Here is a 15,750-nt window from a genome sequence, read left to right as displayed (position 1 = left end):
CTTCATAATTTTATTTGTTTCAATAAGATCCCCCTGCATCCTTCTAAACTCCAATGAGTACAGTCTACTCAACCTCTCGTCATAATCTAATCCCCTCAACTCTGGGATCAACCTAGTGAATCTCTTCTGCACTCCCTCCAGTGCCAATATGTCCTTTCTCAGGTAAGGAGACCAAAACTGAACACACTACTCCAGATGCGGCTTCACCAACACCCGATACAATTGCAGCATAACCTCCCTAGTCTTGAACTCCATCCCTCTAGCAACGAAAGACAAAACTCGATTCGCCTTCTTAATCACCTGTTGCACCTGCACACCAACTTTTTGCGACTCGTGCACCAGCACACCCAGGTCCCTCTGCACAGCAGCATGTTTTAACATCTTACCGTTTAAATAATAATACATTCTGCTGTTATTCCCCCCAAAATGGATAGCCTCACACTTGGCAATATTGAATTCCATCTGCCAGACCCTAGCCCATTCACCTAACCTATCCAAATCCTTCTGCAGACTTCCGGTATCCTCTGCACTTTTTGCTTTACCACTCATCTTAGTGTCGTCTGCAAACTTCGACACATTGCACTTTGTCCCCAACTCCAAATCGTCTCTGTAAATTGTGAACAACTGCGGGCCCAACACTGATCCTTGAGGGACCCCACTAGTTACAGGTTGCCAACCAGAGAAACACCCATTTATCTCCACTCTCTGCTTTCTGTTAGTTAACCAATCCTCTACCCATGCTACCACTTTACCCTCAATGCCATGCATCTTTAGTTTATGCAGCAACCTTTTGTGTGGCACCTTGTCAAAAGCTTTCTGGAAATCCAGATATACCCACATCCATTAGCTCCCCGTTATCTACTGCACTGGTAACGTCCTCAAAAAATTCTACCAAATTAGTCAGACACGACCTACCCTTTGTGAACCCATGCTGCGTCTGCCCAATGGGACAATTTCCCTCCAGGTGCCCCGCTATTTCCTCCTTAATGATAGATTCCAGCATTTTCCCTACAACCAAAGTTAAGCTTACCGGCCTATAATTACCCGCTTTCTGCCGACCTCCTTTTTTAAACAGTGGTGGCACGTTTGCTACTTTCCAATCCTCTGGGACCACCCCAGAGTCTAGTGAATTTTGATAAATTATCACTAGTGCGTTTACAATTTCCCTAGCCATCTCTTTTAACACTCTGGGATGCATCCCATCAGGGCCAGGAGACTTGTCTACCTTTAGCCCCATTAGCTTGCCCAATACTGCCTCCTTAGCGATTACAATCATCTCAAGGTCCTCACCTATCATATCTTTATTTCCATCAGTCACTGGCATGTTATTTGTGTCCTACACTGTGAAGACTAACCCAAAAAACCTGTTCAGCTCCTCAGCCGTTTCCCCGTCTTCTATTATTAAATCTCCCTTCTCATCTTCCAAAGGAACAATATTTACCTTAGCCACTCTTTTTTGTCTTATATATTTGTAGAAGCTTTTACTATCTGCTTTTATGTTCTGAGCCGGTTTACTTTCATAGTCTACCTTACTCTTCTTTATAGCTTTTTTAGTAGCTTTCTGTTGTCCCCTAAAGACTTCCCAGTCCTCTAGTCTCCCACTAATTTTTGCCACTTTGTATGTTTTTTCCTTCAATTTGATACTCTCCCTCACCTCCTTAGATATCCACGGTCGATTTTTCCCCTTTCTACCGTCTTTCTTTTTTGTCGGTATGAACCTTTTCTGAACTCTGTGAAAGATCGCTCGGAAGGTTCTCCACTGTTCCTCAACTGCTTCACCATAACGTCTTTGCTCCCAGTCTACCTTAGCTAGTTCTTCTCTCATCTCATTGTAATCGCCTTTGTTTGAGCACAAAACACTAGTGTTTGATTTTACCTTGTCATCCTCCAACTGTATTTTAAATTCCACCATATTGTGGTCGCTCCTTCCAAGAGGATCCCGAACTATGAGATCATTAATCAATCCTGCCTCATTACACAGGACCAGATCTAGGACCGCTTGTTCCCTTGTAGGTTCCATTACACACTGTTCCAGGAAATTATCCCGGGCACATTCTATAAATTCCTCCTCAAGGCTGCCTATACCAACCTGGTTAAACCAATCGATATGCAGATTAAAATCTCCCATGATAACCGCTGTACCATTTCGACATGCATCCGTTATTTCTTTGCTGATTGCCTGCCCTACCATCCTGTTACTATTTGGTGGCCTATAGACTATTCCTATCAGTGACCTTTTCGCCTTACTATTCTGGATTTCCACCCAAATTGATTCAACCTTGTCCTCCATAGCACCAATAGCATCCCTTACTATTGCCCGGATGCCATCCTTAAACAACAAAGCTACACCACCGCCCTTACCGTCCATTCTATCCTTTCGTATAGTCTGATACCCTTGGATATTTAACTCCCAGTAGTGACCATCTTTTAACCATGTTTCAGTAATGGCCACTAAATCATAGTCATTCACGATGATTTGCGCCATCAACTCATTTACCTTATTTCGTATACTATGAGCATTCAGGTAAAGTACACTTGTGCTGTTTTTTATGTCTTTGTTATGAATCCTAACGCCTTGATCAGTAACTTTTCGCAAATTATTTTTCCTCTTACCCTTTCTCCTAATTTTCCTCGTCTTTGAACCCATATCTCTACATAACCTGTCACGTAACCTGCTGCCTTGATCTCCATTAACCATTATACTGTCCATAGCTTTACACGTCCCTTCCCCCCAACTTGCTAGTTTAAAGTCCTTGTGACCAACCTATTTATCCTATTCGCTAGAACACTGGTCCCAGAATGGTTCAGGTAAAGACCGTCCCAACGGTACAGGTCCTTCCTGCCCCAGTACTGATGCCAATGCCCCATGAAATGGAATCCCTCTTTCCCGCACCACTCCTTTAGCTACGTGTTAACTTCCCTAATTTTCTCAACCCTATGCCAATTGGCACGTGGCTCGGGTAGTAATCCAGAGATTATAACCCTGGAGGACCTGCTCTTTAATTTAGTCCCTAGTGTTTGATAATCCCCAAACAGGTCCTCTTTCCTAGTCTTACCCATGTTGTTAGTCCCAACGTGGACCACAACAACTGCATCCTCCCCCTCCCTCTCCAAAATCCTTTCAAGCCGATCAGAGATGTCCCTCACCCTGGCACCGGGCAGGCAACATACCATGCGGGACTCTCGATCTGGCTTACAAAGGATGCCATCAATCCCCCTAATTATAGAATCCCCTACAACTATCACTTGTCTTTTTGCTCCCCCCTCTTGAATGGCTTCCTGTACCATGGTGCAGTGGTCAGTCAACGCATCCTCCCTACAGCCCTCTTCCTCATCCACACAGGGAGCAAGTACCTCATTCCTGTTGGACAAGGTCAAGGGCTGAGGCTCCTCAACTCCTAAACTCAGGATCCCCCTACCTGCCTCCCTTGCAGTCACACCACTCTGTCCCTGACCACTGTCCGAATTAACAGTACTTATTCTACCGGGTGTGACTGCCTCCTGAAACAAAGTGTCCAGGTAATTTTCACCCTCCCTGATGTGCCGCAGTGTGTGCAGCTCGGTCTCCAGCTCATCAATTCTGAGCCGAAGTTCCTCGAGCAACCAACACTTGCTGCAGATGTGGTCACTGACGGTCTCAATGGGACCCACCAGTTCCATCATCATACAGCAACAGCACACCACCTGTCCAGCCATATTCAATTAGTTAATTAATTTAAATATTTTTTAAAACAAATTTTATATAACCTCAAGGATAAACCCGAACACCAACAAAAACACAGCCACTCACCCGAACTCAGTCACTCACCTAAACTCAGATGCACTCCGTTCCAATCAGCACTCAGTCACTCACCTAAACTCAGATGCACTCTGTTCCAAATAGCACTCCGTGTCTAAAGGCACTCCTGCCACACCTTTTGTGCACTCACCTCTCCCAGCACTGTCCCGGCTCTCTCCTCCCGCGCTTTTAAAATCTCCCGTCCCTCTCCTCCCGCGCTGTTTTCACTGTCCCGGCTCTCTCTCCTCTCGCGCTGTTTTCGCTGTCCCGGCTGTCTCCTCCCGCGCTTTTTAAATCTCCCGGGTCTCTCCTCCCGCGCTGTTTTCGCTGTCCCGGCTCTCTCTCCTCTCGCGCTGTTTTCGCTGGTAGACTGGTGGCAGCCACAATTTAACAGTGAAGCATGAAATAATACATTTTGATAGGAATGATGAGGAATATGGATCCAATATTAAAGTTTGTGCAAGAATAGAGAATCCTGGGGATGTACAGAAAGCGGTGAAGGTGAGAGGAATGTTTGGGAAAATCTTTGTTTAAAAGCCTATGGAATCTTTGGCTGTTTTAATAAAGACATGGAATACTAAAGTAAGGAAGTTATCCTGAACCTTTGTAAACCTGCTGGGCTATTGTGGTGAATTCAGCACATTTTAGACCTTGGAGAAGATAGGAGAGATTAGAATGGAGGGTCAGTTCGATGAGAAGACTACAAGTTGGAGTTGTTCCCCGGACAGCAGAGAAGATTATAAGGAGATTTCTAAGAGCTGTTGGAAAAGATTTTGATGAAGCTAATAAGGAGATGTTTCATCAAGTCACCTCTTATTCCAGTTCATAAAAACCTAATCTCTCCAACCTTTCATCATAAGAGAACCTGGTATTTGTCCAGTAAATCTTCTCTGAACTGCTTCTGACACATTTACATCTTTCCTTAAATAAGGAGATCAATACTGTACACAATACTCCAGATGTGATCACACCAATGCCCTGTACAACTGAAGCATAACCTCCCAACTTTTGTATTCAATTCTCCTCACAATCTGGTGAATTTTTCGCTTCCGCAGCCACATGTTTCTCAGCAGCGAGGTTTTGCTGACAGCGGCACTCTCCGTTCCCGCTGCTGGCCAATGGGAGTTCCCATTGTAGCCACCCCACGCCGCTGGGAAACCGTGGACGGGGGTGCACTGCCAGCGGAACGGAGAATCCCGCTAACAGAGAATTCATCCCAATAAATGGTAACGTTTTATTTGCTTTCTAATTAATTGCTGTACCTGTATACCAGCCTTTTGTGATTCATGCACTAGGACCCCCAGATTCCTCTGTAATGGATGATTTCACATTTTCCCAAATTATATTCCATCTGCCAGATCTTTGCCCGCTCACTAACCTATCTATGTCCCTTTAGTAGCCTCCTTATGTCCTCTTCACAATTTAGTTCCCGACCCATCTTTGTGTCATCAGAAAATTTAGTAACCAAGCCTTCAGTCCCTTCATTCAAGTCATTTAAAGAGGTTGTAAAAAAACTGAGGCCCCAGCACTGATCCCTCTGACACACCACTCGTCACATCCTGCCAGCCAGAAAATGACGCATTTGTGCACACTCTTTCCTTTTAGGCTGCCAATCTTCTATCCTTGCCAATAAGTTGCTTCCTGCCCAATGGTATTTTATTTTCTGCAGTAATCTTTGATGTGGCACGTATCAAATGTCTTCTGGAAATCCAAGTGCAGTAATCATAAATTTCAAAAAACAATTGGATCAGAGTTTTAAAGGAAAAATAATCGCAGGGCTGTGAGGGAAGGGAGCGCCACGGTGGCACAGTTCAATTCCAGCCTTGGATGACTAACTGTGTGGAGTTTAGATAGTCTCCCAATGTCTGCATGACTTTCCTCTGGTGCTCGCGTTTCCTCCCACAGCCCAAAGATGTGCACATTAGGTGGATTGGCCATGCTTAATTGCCCCTTAGTGTCCAAAAATTGGCAGGTTAGGTGGGATTACAGGGATAGGGCGGGGAGGTGAGCCGAGGTGGGGTGTTCTTTCAGAGAGTCAGTGCAGACTCTAGGCCGAATGGCCTCCTTCTGCACTGTAGGGATTCTACGGGGTTGTGATTAATTGGACAGCTCTGTGGGAACCAGCACTGGTGTGATGGGCTGAATAGCCTCCTTCTGTACCATACGGTACCTTGTGTCTCTGTATAACGCTTGCTTCCTTACTCTCTTTCTCTGTCTATTTCTCTCTATCTATGCATACCTCGCACTAATCTGTGTTTTGTCCCACAGTGGAGTTAAGGATTATTCGTCTGATTGGTCGGATGATGACAGCCCCAGGAAACTTGTGTTCACACTGAACTCTGAGGATGATGTGAAGGTAGCGATGGTCAGAGTGCGAGCACTGTATGATTATGCGGGGCAGGAGGCTGATGAGCTAAGCTTCTCGGCAGGTATTGACACACTAACATAGATCGGTCTTGTTCCGCAATGCTGCATGTGCAGGCTGTATGCGCTCTGCATGTTAAACCCCAGAATCCACCTCTCACCAACACGCATCCTCCTCAGCAAAGTATATTCTACAGCCTCGCAAGGCTTTGTATAGTAATGGAACAGCCAAACAGGTATACAATTGATCAGGCTTAATTAGCCAAGCAGAGACACTGGCCATCTGGCCCATTCGCTCCGCTGGGATTTGTCTGACCTTATTGTCCTGTACACATTGGAGTTCAGAAGAGTGAGAGGGAATCTCGTGGAAATTTAGAAAATTCTGACAGGATTGGACAGGTTAGATTCAGAAAGAACATTCCCGATGTGTGGGAGTCCAGAACTCGAGGTCATAGTTTGTGGATAAGCGGGAAACCTTTTAGGACTGAGGTGAGGAGAAATCTCTTCATCCAGAAAGTGGTGAATCTGTGGAATTCACTACCACAGAAAGTAGTTGAGGCCAAAACCTCTGTTGTCTATATGGACTTCAGTAAGGCCTTTGACAAGGTCCCTCATGGTAGACTAGTACAAAGGTGAAGTCACACGGGATCAGGGGTGAGCTGGCAAGGTGGATACAGAACTGGCTAGGCCATAGAAGGCAGAGAGTAGCAATGGAGGGATGCTTTTCTAATTGGAGGGCTGTGACCAGTGGTGTTCCACAGGGATCAGTGCTGGGACCTTTGCTGTTTGTAGTATATATAAATGATTTGGAGGAAAATGTAACTGGTCTGATTAGTAAGTTTGCAGACGACACAAAGGTTGGTGGAATTGCGGATGAGCGATGAGGACTGTTGGAGGATACAGCAGGATTTAGATTGTCTGGAAACTTGGGCGGAGAGATGGCAGATGGAGTTTAATCCGGACAAATGTGAGGTAATACATTTTGGAAGGTCTAATGCAGGTAGGGAATATACAGTGAATGGTAGAACCCTCAAGAGTATTGAAAGTCAAAGAGATCTAGGAGTACAGGTCCACAGGTCATTGAAAGGGGCAACACAGGTGGAGAAGGTAGTCAAGAAGGCATACGGCATGCTTGCCTTCATTGGCCGGGGCATTGAGTATAAGAATTGGCAAGTCATGTTGCAGCTGTATAGAACCTTAGTTAGGCCACACTTGGAGTATAGTGTTCAATTCTGGTCGCCACACTACCAGAAGGAGGTGGAGGCTTTAGAGAGGGTGCAGAAGAGATTTACCAGAATGTTGCCTGGTATGGAGGGCATTAGCTATGAGGAGCGATTGAATAAACTCGGTTTGTTCTCACTGGAACGAAGGAGGTTGAGGGGAGACCTGATAGAGGTCTACAAAATTATGAGGGGCATAGACAGAGTGGATAGTCAGAGGCTTTTCCCCAGGGTAGAGGGGTCAATTACTAGGGGGCATAGGTTTAAGGTGAGAGGGGCAAGGTTTAGAGTAGATGTACGAGGCAAGTTTTTTACGCAGAGGGTAGTGGGTGCCTGGAACTCGCCACCGGAGGAGGTAGTGGAAGCAGGGACGATAGGGACATTTAAGGGGCATCTTGACAAATATATGAATAGGATGGGAATAGAAGGATACGGACCCAGGAAGTGTAGAAGATTGTAGTTTAGTCGGGCAGCATGGTCGGCACGGGCTTGGAGGGCCGAAGGGCCTGTTCCTGTGCTGTACATTTCTTTGTTCTTTGTTGTAAAACATTGTGTAATTTCAAGAAGGAAATTGGATCTAAAGGGATATGGGGGGGGGAAAGACAGGGTCAGGATATTGAACTTGATGATCAGCCATGATCGTAATGAATGGCAGAGCAGGCTCAAAGGGCTGAATGGACTCAACCTGCTTCTATTTTCTATGTATGTTTCTTTATTAGTATCCCGCCCAGTCTAAAAGCCCTTGTTTCTAGTAGGGTTTTGTGAATATCAGTACTCCTGTCTAATTGTGCATGCACCTCTCACTGCTCGTGTCTGGGTGTGTAATGGATAAGTTTAATTATATTCATGTTTGCCACTGCTTGTTTGAAAATGGACTCATTTCGAGCAGCATCTTTGTAACAGTGCTCACGTGTGCTTGTGTCCTGTATGATTTTGAGTAATGACCTTGTTAAGATCCTGGACCAAATCCCAATGTTTGTTAGGATACTGGACAGACACTTTTTGTCAATTTATGTTACGACACCCCTGGGCTTGTACACAGTCGATTCCAGCCCCACATACCCCAGAGTCCCAACACAAGTGAATTAACTAATAATTTGTATAAAACTCCTGAAATCTGTGGCCCTTTGCTGTCACCAGGATTGTAAGTTGAAACACAATTACTGCTTATTTATAACTGAAATAAAGATAACATGCAGCAATTACAATGGAATAACGGCAAGCTAACCTACCACCCCCCTTTTAACTGTCCCACCCTCTATCCACACAACCCTCTATCCACACACACAAGACAACGAAACACAGAGGGGTGCAAAGGGTAAAAATAATATTTATTAAGGTAAAAAAAGATACAAGTCCCTGCTTTCGATGTTGAATTCTTTGCAGCAGGCTGCCCCCCGAGCACACTGAGTGATCAGAACCTGTTCGTGAGGATCTTCTGGCAGTAACATTCATTCAGTCCTCACATGCAGTAGGATTTCCTCTGGAAAGACTCTTTAGCCTTTATTGAAACTGGGCCTTCAACTCAAAGGTCCACTTTTGACACTACTTCTCCCATAAGACTCTTGGCCTCGCATCAAACCCAGCTCCCAGTCCAGGTTTTTAATGTCAATTCTTTGCAGTTTCATTAAAACGTCCTCCAGCCTTACTGGGGAACGAAAAGAATTCTTACACTGGATTTTTCAGAGAGATTTCATCATATCCGAGAGCAAAAAGTAAAAAAGCTTCTACCGCTTCTGAACTGAAAGGAAAACTATAACCCAGACCTACTGGGGAGAGAGACATTCCAGAGAAAACAGAACCAATCACCACGGGCCATTGGCAAAGCCCAGCATCGCAAGCCAGTTCATTGGCCACCAGCCTAGTCCATCAATCTGAGTCATCACTGATGTCAGTTCAATCGTTCTGGAATCATGAATTAAACATGCCTCATGCTTTCTCAAAGTCAGGACACTCCTTCTGCTTGTGTTAAAGATACAAGTTGCCTTCAAGACACATGTCCATAAATCATCCCTGGGTCAAAATTGTAATAGCAAAATTAAAGGAAAGATTAAAAATTAAAAATCCTCCAGGAGTGATTGCACTGACGAATTGGTATCTTTTAATCTTAGCACAGGATTAAACACATTGACATCACAGAAAATGGCTTTTCAATCAACAGCTAAACAGTTCGTAACAATACAAGGAAACCCTTTTTACTACTAACTTATATCTTCTCAATCTCCAATTAAGCAAAGCCCATTACAGGTAAAAAGCTACTTAAAAATAAAGTTAGCAAACGCAAATGTTGTACACTTGTAAAGAGATTTCTTGGAAAGACTGTTTGGAGAGAGGAAACAGCCTGCAGATTCTTCTGTCTTTGTCAGACTACTGCTCAACCTGACAGCATTTGGCAAAAACGTCGACTCAAATTGAAAGCTCCTAGCAGACTGCCAAACCTATATCAACACACCTAGCTCCTCTGATTAATTACATCATCTTTATCCCACTTGGATCCCGTGACCGACTTAACTAAATCTAAACGCAATGTCTCAAATTATCTACTCTCCATGGAATCTCCAGCAATCATCATAAAATTCCATTTGTGTCTCTTTGTCAGCAAATACATGGTTGAAATGAATGATGACCTCACATTTATGACATCTTAATTTCACCTTTTGCAGACACACTGCTGCCTGTGTTAAACCAGGATTTTTAAAAAAATTACTCCAACAGATATGTATATACACAACATATATGTATATATATCAATTTCTTACATTCAGCACAACTCCCCCTTAAACAAAAATGTAACAGCAATATGTAAAGTTGCCATCGTCACAGATCACCATAGGCTGCTTTCCCCTTTGAGCGGGAGAGCTGACTGGCGATGATTTTTAAATAAATTTAGAGTACCCAATTAATTTTTCCCAATTAAGGGGCAATTTAGCGTGGCCAATCCGCCTGCGCTGCACATCTTTGGGTTGTGGGGGTGAAACCCACGCAAACACGGGGAGAATGTGCAAACTCCACACGGACAGTGACCCAGGGTCGGGATCGAACCTCGGCGCCATGAGGCAGCAATGCTAACCACTGTGCCACCATGCTGCCCCTGACTGGTGGTGATTTAACCTGAGGATCACCACACCTCAGGCGAGGGGCAAGTATGAGAAGGCGGGGCCTTCATCAATAACCTCAGCCGATACCGGGATTGAACACGCGCTGCTGGCCTCACTCTGCATCACAAACCAGCTGTCCTCCAACTGAGCTAAAGGTGGCTTCATTTTCCAAAGCCCTTTAACTTACTACTCATTACTAAACACCACAAATAATCTGATTATATTTAGGCATGAAAATTTAATCATTGGAATAGCCCATTTCAGTCTTTCATTTCCAACTTTGAAAGTTCCATCTTTCCTTCATCTCAGAATTGTGATAAAACATCACAACCACATTTTCCCTTCCTGCTATGTGCATAATTCCTCAGTTTTAAAAAAATATTATCATTGAAAACTTTTTCATTTCAACAAAATAGGACAACAGTACAATATAAAACGGATGCTTCAGTTTACAGTATAAAAATAACACAGTCAATCGACAGTCAAGAACACATGCAAACCTAACCCACCTAACAATAAACTAAAAAAAACCTTAACTCTTTGAAAAAGGAAATGAATGGCTGCCATCTCCGGTAGAACCCCTCTGCCGACCCCAAAATGGTGTAGCTGACCTTCTCCAAATGGAAAAATTCCTGCAGGTCACCTAACCAGGCTGAGGCACTGGGCAGATTAGGAGACCTCCATCCAAGCAGGATCGCCTTCGGGATATCAATGAGGAAAGGACAAGGGCATCCGCCTTCGCTCCCGTCTGTAGCACTGGCAAGTCCGATGCCCTGAAAGTGGCCACCAAAATGGACAAGGCTGTAGTTTGACGTTAAGAATTTCTGACACTGTGTCAAAGAAGGAGACCCAAAAGCTTAACAACTTGGGACATGATCAGAACATATGAGTTTGCTGGTCCCCGAGAACACCGCTCACTGCTGTCATCCATCCCTGAAAAAAAACAGTCATCCTCGCCTTGGTCAGATGAACCCTGTGCATCACCTTGAACTGGAAAAAACTTCACTTCATCCAACGGAGAAGACTTCGCTGATAGGATCTGTCCACAAATACCCAAAGTACTCCCCCCACCAGACCTGGTCAAATATAAAATCCCCTTCAACAGGGGATTACTCTCCTTCAAAAAATCATGGATCTGGAAATATTTAAACAAATTGGTGCCAGGGAATTGAAATTTTACCGACAGCTCCCCCAAAACTAGCAAACCTTCCCTCCACAAATAAGTCTCCAAACCTCTCCAGACCCTTCCCCTCCCATAACGCAAATGTCGTGTCTAAACTCTCCAGCACAAAGAGATGATTACCACAGATAGAGGCTAGCAACGACATGGAGCTAAATTTAAAATATTGCCTGAATTGTTTCCAGATCCTCTGTGGAGACCACCACCGTATTTGAAGAAAATCTTGCAGCAGAGAATGGAAGCGAGGAGTTATTAACGCACCTAAACCTAAATACCTACAAGAACTTGCTTCCGTTTGACCCCATACAGATTCTTTTCTTTTAGAAAATGTTTTTGTGACGCATTTGTAATTTCACAGTTTGACACATTAACATCTCTTAAGCAACCGTGCGGGCCGACAGACGTAAAGAAAGAAAAAACAACGTACAGAATAACACCCCCTTCTCCCCCCCGCTCTATTCCCTAGCTGCCCGTAAACTATGTTCTCTGTCCCGTTGTAACATTGCCATGCCTCCTATTCCTCCCCCCCTTTAATATCGCTGACCCACACTCCTGACTTCGGGGGCTCCAAGTCCCTCCATCCCAGCAAAATCCGTCTCTGGGCCACCAGGGCGGAGAAGGCCAGAACATCGGCCTCCCTCCCCCCCTCCTCTTGGCCCCCGGACCTTCCGATACACCAAATATTGCCAATTCTGGACTCTGAGTTACCTTTCCTTACAGGACTTTTGACATAACATCCGCAAATCCCTGCCAGAATCACCTCAATTTCGGACATGCCGAAAACATAGAACATAACAGCGCAGTACAGGCCCTTCGGCCCTCAATGTTGCGCCGACCTGTGAAACCACTCTAAAGTCCATCTACACCAACCTTATCGTCCATATGAAAATGAAATGAAATGAAAATCGCTTATTGTCACAAGTAGGCTTCAAATGAAGTTACTGTGAAAAGCCCCTCGTCGCCACATTCCGGCGTCTGTTCGGGGAGGCTGGTACGGGAATTGAAACGTGCTGCTGGCCTGCCTTGGTCTGCTTTCAAAGCCAGCGATTTAGCCGAGTGTGCCAAACCAGCCCCATATGTCTATCCAATGACCATTTGAAAGCCCTTAGTGTTGGCGAGTCCACTACTGTTGCAGGCAGGGCATTCCACGCCCTTACTACTCTCTGAGTAAAAAAACCTACCTCTGACATCTGTCTTATATCTATTTCCCCTCAATTTAAAGCTATGTCCCCTCGTGCTAGACATCACCATCCGAGGAAAAAGGCTCTCGCTGTCCACCCTATCCAATCCTCTGATCATCTTGTATGCCTCAATTAAATCACCTCTTAACCTTCTTCTCTCTAACGAAAACAGCCTCAAGTCGCTCCGCCTTTCCTCATAAGATCTTCCCTCCATACCAGGCAACATTCTGGTAAATCTCCTCTGCACCCTTTTCCTGCATGCTTCCACATCCTTCCTATAATGTGGCGACCAGAATTGCACGCAATACTCCAAATGCGGCCGCACCAGAGTTTTGTACAGCTGCAACATGACCTCGTGGCTCCGAAACTCAATCCCTCTACCAATAAAAGCTAACACACTGTACGCCTTCTTAACAACCCTCTCAACCTGAGTGGCAACTTTCAGGGATCTATGTACATGGACACCGAGATCTCTCTGCTCCTCCACACTGCCAAGAATCTTACCATTAGCCCAGTACTCTGTCTTCCTGTTATTCCTTCCAAAATGAATCACCTCACGCGTTTCTGCATTAAACTCCATTTGCCACCTCTCAGCCCAGCGCTGCAGCTTATCTATGTCCCTCTGTAACTTGTAACATCCTTCCGCACTGTCCACAACGCCACCGACTTTAGTGTCATCTGCAAATTTACTCACCCGTCCTTCTACGCCCTCCTCCAGGTCATTTATAAAAATGACAAACAGCAGTGGCCCCAAAACAGATCCTTGTGGCACACCACTAGTAACTGGACTCCAGTCTGAACACTTCCCATCAACCACCACCCTTTGTCTTCTTCCAGCTAGCCAATTTCTGATCCAAACTGCTAAATCTCCCTGAATCCCATGCTTCCGTATTTTCTGCAGTAGCCTACCATGGGGAACCTTATCAAACGCTTTACTGAAATCCATGTACACCACATCAACTGCTTTACCCTCATCCACCTGTTTGGTCACCTTCTCAAAGAACTCTATAAGGTTTGTGAGGCACGACCTACCCTTCACAAAACCGTGTTGACTATCTCTAATCAAATTATTCCTTTCCAGATGATTATACACCCTATCTCTTATAAACCTTTCCAAGATTTTGCCCACAACAGAAGTAAGGCTCACTGGTCTCTAGTTACCGTGGTTGTCTCTACTCCCCTTCTTGAACAAGGGGACAACATTTGCTATCCTCCAGTCTTCTGACACTATTCCTGTAGACAAAGATGACTTAAAGATCAAAGCCAAAGGCTCAGCAATCTCCTCCCTAGCTTCCCAGAGAATCCTAGGATAAATCCCATCCGGCCCAGGGGACTTATCTATTTTCACACTTTCCAGAACACCTCCTCCTTATGAACCTCAAGCCCTTCTAGTCTAGTAGCCTGAATCTCAGTTTTCTCCTCAACAACATTGTCTTTTTCCTGTGTGAATACTGACGAAAAATATTCATCTAGCACCTCTCCTATCTCCTCGGACTCCAAGCACAACTTCCCACTACTGTCCTTGACTGTCCCTACTCTTACCCTAGTCATTCTTTTATATATACATGGTTGGCCGGGCTACCCCCACACCACCCACATCTGTCCTCCACCTCCTCAAAGAACCTGCCCATCTGGGCTACTGTCATGTGGGCCCTGTGGACCACCTTGAACTGGATCAAGCTAAGCCTGGCACATGACGAGGATGAATTGACTCTCTTCAGGGCTTTCTCCCACAGCTCTAATTCTATCTCTCCACCCAGCTCCTCTGCCCACTTCCTCTTCACCCCCTGATAGGGGCCCCTTCCCACTCCATCAGTTCCTTGTATATCTCTGAGCCCCTACCCTCTCCAACCTCTGTTTTTGACATTACCTTATCTTGTAACCCACCCAGGGGGAGGAGAGGAAAGCCAGGAACTTGCCTCTGGACAAATTCCCGTACCTGGAGGTACCGAAACCCGTTCCCGCCCGGCAACTCAAACTCCTCCTCTAATGCCTCCTAGGTCTGGAAACCCTCCTGAAAGAATAGGTCCCCAAATCTCTCAATCTCTGCCTGCCGCCATCCTTATAGCCCCCATCCAGGCCGCCCCCCCCCCCGGGGAAAATCAGCCCCATATGAACAAGAACAAAGAAAAGTACAGCACAGGAACAGGCCCTTTAGCCCTCCATGCTGACCATGCTGCCCGTCAACTTTAAAATCTTCTACACTTCCTGGGTCCGTATCCCTCTATTCCCATCCTATTCACGTATTTGTCAAGATGCCCCATAAACGTCACTATTGTCCCTGCTCCCACCACCTCCTCCGGCAGCGCGTTCCAGGCACCTACTACCCTCTGTGTAAAAAAAACCTGCCTCGTACATCTACTCTAAACCTTGCCCCTCGCACCTTAAACGTATGCCCCCTAGTGATTGACCCCTCTACCCTCGGAAAAAAATCTCTGACTATCCACTCTGTCTATACCTCTCAGGTCGCCCCTCAACCTCCGTCGTTCCAGTGAGAACAAACCGAGATTATTCAACCTCTCCTCCTAGCTAATGCCCTCCATACCAGGCAACGTCATGGTAAATCGTTTCTGCACCCTCTCTAAAGCCTCCACATCCTTCTGGTAGTGTGGCGACCAGAATTGAACACTATACTTCAAGTGTGGCCTAACTAAGGTTCTATACAGCTACAACATGACTTGCCAATTTTTATACTCAATGCCCTGGCCAATGAAGGCAAGCATGCCGTATGCCTTCTTGACTACCTTCTCCACCTGTGTTGCCCCTTTCAGTGACCTGTGGATCTGTACACCTGGATCTCTCTGACTGTCAATACTCTTGAGGGTTCTACCACTCACTGTATATTCCCTACCTGCATTAGACCTTCCAAAATGCATTACCTCACATTTGTCCGGATTAAACTCCATCTGCCATCTCTCCGCCCAGAATA

At 45.4% G+C, this 15,750-nt stretch overlaps 1 protein-coding gene across 1 annotated transcript in view; it reads left to right on the top strand.

The window, feature by feature from the left end:
- Positions 1 to 15,750, top strand: part of LOC140430251 (protein kinase C and casein kinase II substrate protein 3-like) — a 244,603-nt gene that overhangs the window by 221,096 nt on the left and 7,757 nt on the right. The window contains exon 9 of the mRNA XM_072517678.1: positions 6,047 to 6,207. Coding sequence (XP_072373779.1) covers positions 6,047 to 6,207 — 161 coding nt within the window. The remainder of the gene's footprint in view (positions 1 to 6,046; positions 6,208 to 15,750) is intronic.

The sequence above is a fragment of the Scyliorhinus torazame genome, chromosome 10, assembly GCF_047496885.1.
Source record: "Scyliorhinus torazame isolate Kashiwa2021f chromosome 10, sScyTor2.1, whole genome shotgun sequence".
NCBI classification, from domain to species: domain Eukaryota; kingdom Metazoa; phylum Chordata; class Chondrichthyes; order Carcharhiniformes; family Scyliorhinidae; genus Scyliorhinus; species Scyliorhinus torazame.
Note: the sequence above shows the minus strand (reverse complement) of the source record. Positions and strands in the feature narration are given on the sequence as shown.